The 6,624-nt window shown below is 43.9% G+C and overlaps 1 protein-coding gene across 1 annotated transcript; it reads left to right on the top strand.

Moving 5' to 3' along the window:
• Nucleotides 1-2,379: 2,379 nt before the first annotated feature.
• On the top strand, nt 2,380-5,457 carry LOC132464867 (high choriolytic enzyme 1-like). The gene is made up of 8 exons (XM_060061498.1): nt 2,380-2,512; nt 2,767-2,812; nt 3,361-3,513; nt 3,956-4,073; nt 4,387-4,565; nt 4,647-4,728; nt 4,967-5,097; nt 5,356-5,457. The coding sequence occupies exons 1-7, from the start codon at nt 2,450-2,452 to the stop codon at nt 5,091-5,093; spliced, it is 768 nt and encodes a 255-aa protein (XP_059917481.1). The 5' UTR covers nt 2,380-2,449; the 3' UTR covers nt 5,094-5,097; nt 5,356-5,457.
• The last annotated feature ends 1,167 nt before the right edge of the window (nt 5,458-6,624 follow it).

Genomic DNA, 6,624 nt, shown 5'->3' with positions numbered 1-6,624 from the left:
TAGCATTAGTATTGAGGTTATGCCAGAGTCTGTGTTAAGACGGATGTCGTTTACAATTTTAATAAGGGCGGTCTCAGTGCTGTGCAGGGGTCGAAATCCTGATTTGAAGGTGTCATAGCAACCAGTTGATGCCAGGAAGTGATTAAGTTGCTGGAGGACAACTTTCTCAATGATTTTACTTATGAAGGGTAGATTCAATATTGGTCTGTAGTTGTTAATAATAGAGGCATCTAGGCTCCGCTTTTTTAAAAGGGGTTTAATAACTGCAATTTTCAAAGCTTTTGGGAAATTGCCTGACTGGAGAGAGTTGTTAACTATCTGCAATATGTCTACTGCTAGGCAGTAGAAAACATTCTTAAAGAGGTTGGTAGGTAAAGTATCAAGGCAACAGGTGGATGGCTTTAGTTATGTCACAGATTCCACAAGAGTTTGAGAGTCTATAACATTAAAGCATGCCATCCTTGCCACGTTACTTTTGCCTGAACAGGGTTGTAGTCCAACATTTTTGTTTGAAGTGGAGATATTGATGGCGCGTCTGATGCCTTAAATTTTATCAGTATAAAAAGCTGCAAACTCATTGCATTTCTGCGTAGAATGGAGATCAGGTGGAATTTGTGTTGGGGGGTTGGTCAGTCTGTCAGCAGTTGCAAATAGGGTTTTTGCATTATTAGTGTTGGTTTTAATGATATTGGAGAAAAATGTTTCTCTAGCACTTTTTAAGTCTAAATTGTAGGCACGGAGGCTCTCTTTATAGATATCATGGTGAATATGAAGTTTTGTTTTACACCAGATGCGTTCAACCTACCTGCATTCTTTTTTCTGTGCTGTTACAGAAGCAGCTTTTCTCCAGGGTGCCTTTTGCTTTCCAGAAATCATTTTAACCTTATAAGGTCCAATGAGATCTATGACTTTCAAATTTTTCAAATTAAAGTTTTCTACAAGATCAGCAGCAGAACATGGGTTGAGAGGTGGAAGCAAGGAGATGGCCTTTTTAAAAAGTACATTAGAATCTTCATTGATATACCGTTTACGATATCACCGATATCACCGTATGTCGGTGATATCGGACCAAAAGTGGTCAGACAAGGAAGGATCAGCACAGAGATCTCAGAAACATTGAGGCCCTTTGTGATAACCAGGTCTAGAGTGTGCCCCTTACAATGAGTAGCCTCTTTCACATGTTGAGACAGTTCAAATGTGTCCAAAATGGTATAAAGTTTTTTTGAACATTTGTCATTCAAATCATCAGAATGAAAATTGAAGTCACCAGTTATAACTAGACTGTCAAATTATGTGGAGATGTCATCAAAAAAAATGTGCAGAGTCTGTGGGTGGCCTGTAAATAATTAATAGGAGAACTCTGGGGGAGCATTTCAATGCAGCACTAAGGTATTCGAATGATGGAAAATCACCATATAACATCTGCTTCCCCTGAAATACATTTTTAAATAGAAAAGCATTCTTAGTTAATTTGCAGAGATAATGTCAAAAGGTTAGGTAGTTCCTTTCAGACCTTCAGGTGGTTTGTGAGGTTGGACTGACCCTCCGACATTCACAATCAATGGGCAGGAACGGGATTTCATTCTTGTAATGCCAAGCCAATTTTTGTTATGCTAGGATGTAGGTTCCAGGGGAATTCCTGGATTCCTGCAGACTTCTGGGGGGGGTGGCTTGTAACCTGGAGACAACAGCTCCAAGGGGCAGAGTGTTTCTAAAGCCTAAACCCTGTCCATCAGTTCACTTTACGTCTAATTATTGTCATCATCATCAACATCATAGTCATCTATTTCCCCTTCCACTGCCTCAGCGGGTTTGGAGCCCAGAATCCGATCCATCAGAGGCAGGAACCTTGACCTGCATTTCCCTTTTTAGTGGGGTTGTAGAGAGTCCAGTAAGTTTATCTTAGTTTTCCCAGATGTCATGAGTATACAGCTTATTATTAGAGTGGAACAGATTTTTTTTTTGTTATGCTGAGTTTTGAAGTCTATGAGCAAGTACTTCAGGTATTGGACAAGACCAAAGTTACGGATCGGTAAGGAGAAGTTGAGACGGAGCATGTTGTGATTAGAATGCTTGTAGCGCCAGTCCACATCGTCTTCTTTAATAGATGGTGTTTTACTCCCCTTTGCCTTGATTGTGGCGCAGTGACACGCTCTAAACCATTGTGGAAAAGTTGTGTCGTCCTGGCAGTCTGCCAGAGTGGGTCAGCTGTTCAAACACGGTCATGGTACACAGCTATATGTCCTGCATACATCACATTCTATTTACCTATTTTTGATCATGTGGGAATTGGCCTGATGTGCTCAAGGCAACTCATACGTACAGCTTATCTGGCCAAGAGGCGTTCCTCAGAGCCTTACATGGACAGTTCCTGAGCCAATGGGGAGCATAAATAGGGGTTCTGGACAGGCTAGTAGTATTAACACTGTCTCCCCTGCAGGTTAGCAAGATGTCTGCCCTGAAGTACGCTCTGAGCCTGCTGGCTCTCCTTGTGGTCTCTACCTGGGCTGAGGTAACAACTCTACATGTTTCTAATATAAAAAAAAAAGTTTTAACTGTTAGCGTCATTGACTGTTTCTACTGAGACATGTATGCAGACATACCTCATCCATGTTTGAGTGTTGATTAGAATTATCTGTTGGATCCAAGCCTGTGACAATGACCAGATGTTAATGTCATCGGCCAAATCCAAAATGTTTTCCTATCATCTGACCATATTACTATGGAAGGATCCCTGACATCCCGTCTGTGTTTGGTTCACTACAGGAACGCCCTGTGTCTGAGATCCTCTGGGAAGCTAACAAGGATGTCGGTAAGTACAGCAGAGTAAAGCATATTGAGATCAGTGTTTCCTCAACATGTTCACACTATAGAAACCCACAAATACAGCCACAGACCATAACGGAATGAGTAATATAGCTAGGCAGCTGTTTCTGGTGCCATAGTATACAGACTGGGCTGTCTATCTACCTCAACTAGGCTAGTAGGATTCCACCCGTTTATAAAAACCCATCTGCCTTTAAATTCAGCTAAAAAATAACAATAATTATAAATAATAAATGTTATACCATATCTATAATTAATATTAATGTCATGATTATAAATATATAAAAAAGAATAACTTATAATAACTATAGGCCTAATACTATACACAGTATATATATATATAGAGAGATAAATAATTTTTCCCAAGAACTTACTTTACATCCGATTGAGGATTGGTCATGTTGCATGGTCGTGCTGCATAGTCTGACACGAAATTACAGACAGACAGACAGACACAAACATACAGACACACACACCCCTTTGGTGGTCTTGGAAACACTATTTAAAAAAATGTCTTCTTCTTCTTGTCATTAGTCCGCACTGAGGACGAGCCCTACGTGGTGGACGACATCGCCTACGACAACGAGATGGAGAGGAACGCTGACCCCTGCACTTCCCGTGGCTGCATGTGGGGAAAGTCTAGCGACGGCAAGGTCTACGTGCCCTACACCGTCTCCAACCAGTACTGTACGTGCAGCCTGTTGTCACACTAGACCCCCCTGAATACAGAGTCACTCACTTAATTAGAAAACATTTGACCCAGAACTCCATACAAAAACCCAGAGTATTCAAATAATTTAAATAACAAACGTTAGCTTATTTTATGAGGATTAATATTATGTTTATTTAAAATGACGGTAATCATAAAAAAGTCTTCCCCCTTTAGTACAAATAGTTCAAGCACAGCTGAACATAGATTGAGATTCATTATAGCCTCACTTGACTGACTGTCAAACGTGAAGGGTGTTCCTTTCCTCCAACGACCTCTGTCCCTCACTCCTTCCCCTTCCCCTGTGTGTCCCTGACGCCTCCCCCTTCCCTGCCTGTCCCTCACTCCTCCCCCTTCCCTGTGTGTCCCTGACTCCTCCCCCTTCCCTGTGTGTCCCTGACTCCTCCCTCTTCCCTGCAGCCTCCCGCGAGCGGTCCATCATCGACCGCGGCCTGCAGTCCTTCTCTGGCTTCTCCTGCATCCGCTTCGTCAAGCGCAGCAACCAGAGGGATTACCTCAGCATCCAGTCCCTCAGCGGGTGAGAAGCGTGTAGTCCCACAAAGGCGCAACAAGAACTATGAACCTACTTACGGTTGTCTTCGGTCTCTTAACATTTGACCACATTCTCATTAGGCCCTTACTGTATTCTCATTGAGCTCCAGACTTTAAAAATCACCTCTAAAGTAGGTCACCCTGTTTTAGGATGTTGTTTTTGTTTGGACGAATGGCTTTTGATCAATACATTCACTTCATGGTGTATTTATATGTAGACGCCGGTGAAATCAATACTTTCCCAACACTTTCCCATCCATATAAACCCGGCCTGCCTCCGACCGCCTCTCTGATCGTAGGTGCTATTCCTTCGTGGGTCGCACCGGTAACTCCCAGACGGTGTCCCTGAGTCGTCAGGGCTGCCTGTACCACAACACTGTACAGCACGAGCTGCTGCACGCCCTGGGCTTCAATCATGAGCAGACCCGCTCTGACCGCGACCAGCACATCAGGGTGCTGCTGCAGAACGTCCAGTCGGGTCAGTGGCTCAGTCCTCATCCAGGGACTCTCTCGCACACGCACACGCACACCTATAACCCCTCTGGTCCATCCTCCACAGGCATGCAGCACAACTTCAACAAGATCGCCACTCTGAACCAGGCCACTCCCTACGACTACAACTCTGTCATGCAGTACCACAAGTGAGTCTGACCCCATCAGCCTGAGGCCCTCTCAACCACATCCCCAAAGAAAGAAAAGTGAACTAACTGCATTGCTGTTTGACCTTACACCTCCAAACACCACAGAGGGGGGGCTTACAGCATATTTAATCATTGTGTGAAATAAGTAAAAACGACCTCCCGTTTATTTTGGACCAGAGTCCATGTGGAGGAGGAGTGTGTCAGAGTGTGTGTTGCTAAGTGTTGTGCATGCTTCCAGGTACGCCTTCTCCAAGAACAACCAGCCCACCATGGTACCCATCCCCAACCAGAACGCCGTGATCGGCAAGGCCACCCAGATGAGCCAGAACGACATCACCAGGCTGAACAGGCTGTACAAGTGCTGAGCGGGTGAGTCAGTCCACACCGGTCCTCCTGTTTCAGGACCCCTGTGGAGTAAGGCCCTCATAACAAGCTCAGGGGTTCAATGCCCGAGGTAGAATATATTGATGAAGCAATGGCCCAACTCTTCCATTCCCCATGTAGATTCATGTGTACACAACGTTGCATTAACGACAGGATGTGATACTGCGTCAGTGGTCATTTTTTCTATGCTGTTCATCCAATGATCGCTTCATGTTTCCATTTCTGTGCTTTTCTTTGTAACAGGTGACCAGGACTTCCATTTGAGAAACAACTTCCAATCACAGTGGAGTCCAGAGTCATCGGTTTATAGTATATAGTATATTCTTAATAAACCATAGACATCCACCAAGCCTTTGTGTTCATTGACCTTCATTTGACCCTTCTGAATCCTGGTCCAGGCCTTGACCATCTTCTACCTGATAACAGAATACAGATGTACACAGGGTGCATCTCAGCAAGGGGAAGATAGTTAGAGGGCAAAGCCGCCAATGTTTGAGTCAAGAAGCCTAATAAGGTCATGAATCCACCATGGATAGAAGTGATGAGGTCATGAATCCACCATGGATTGAAGGGATGAGGTCATGAATCCACCATGGATTGAAATGATGAGGTCATCAATCCACCATGGATTGAAGTGATGAGGTCAGGAATCCACCATGGATGAAGTTTGAGAAGCAATTTACATATTTTTGATTGTTTCCAAAAACAACGCAGCATACAGTGTTCTCTATGCTGCTCTTTGCTGATATTGCGTAGTAATATCAACTTGATATGCAAATGTTTCATCCATATGGAACGTATGTTTAATGTTAATAAATAAATAGCTAAGCAACGTTGTTCATGGATGTCGATTTTGTAACGAAGGTGACAAATGACACAGATTTGAAAGAAGAAAAGCCTAGCTGTTATTGCCGGAGGCTCTCCCCCAGCACCAATGAGCTTCAGGATGAGTTACAGGACCAATGAGCTTTAGGATGAGTTACAGGACCAATGAGCTTCAGGATGAGTAACAGGACCAATGAGCTTCAGGATAAGTTACAGGACCAATCAGCTTCATGACGAGTTACAGGACCAATGAGCTTCAGGACGAGTTACAGCACCAATGAGCTTCAGGATGAGTTACAGGACCATTGAGCTTCAGGATGAGTTACAGGACCATTGAGCTTCTTGATGAGTTACAGGACCAATGAGCTTCAGGATGAGTTACAGGACCAATGAGCTTCAGGATGAGTTACAGGACCAATGAGCTTCAGGATGAGTTACAGGACCATTGAGCTTCAGGATGAGTTACAGGACCAATCAGCTACTTGATGAGTTACAGGACCAATGAGCTTCATGATGAGTTACAGGACCAATGAGCTTCATGATGAGTTACAGCACCAATCAGCTTCAGGATGAGTTACAGGACGAATCGGCTTCAGGATGAGTTACAGGACCAAAGAGCTTCAGGATGAGTTAGAGGTCTTTGGCTGAGGGGTGGATCCCGGACAAGAAGGGCAGAAAACGTTCTCA

The sequence above is a fragment of the Gadus macrocephalus genome, chromosome 9 (genome assembly GCF_031168955.1).
Source record: "Gadus macrocephalus chromosome 9, ASM3116895v1".
NCBI classification, from domain to species: Eukaryota; Metazoa; Chordata; class Actinopteri; order Gadiformes; family Gadidae; genus Gadus; species Gadus macrocephalus.
This window is presented reverse-complemented; position numbering and strand designations above follow the sequence as displayed.

What these genes read in the sequence shown, in the direction of transcription:
- LOC132464867 (XM_060061498.1), top strand. Translation starts at nt 2,450, where the DNA reads ATGTCTGCCCTGAAGTACGCTCTGAGCCTGCTGGCTCTCCTTGTGGTC. An exon ending in CACCGTCTCCAACCAGTACT is followed by an intron (nt 3,514 to 3,955) that starts GTACGTGCAGCC and finishes TCTTCCCTGCAG; the next exon opens with CCTCCCGCGAGCGGTCCATC. An exon ending in GCTGCAGAACGTCCAGTCGG is followed by an intron (nt 4,566 to 4,646) that starts GTCAGTGGCTCA and finishes CATCCTCCACAG; the next exon opens with GCATGCAGCACAACTTCAAC.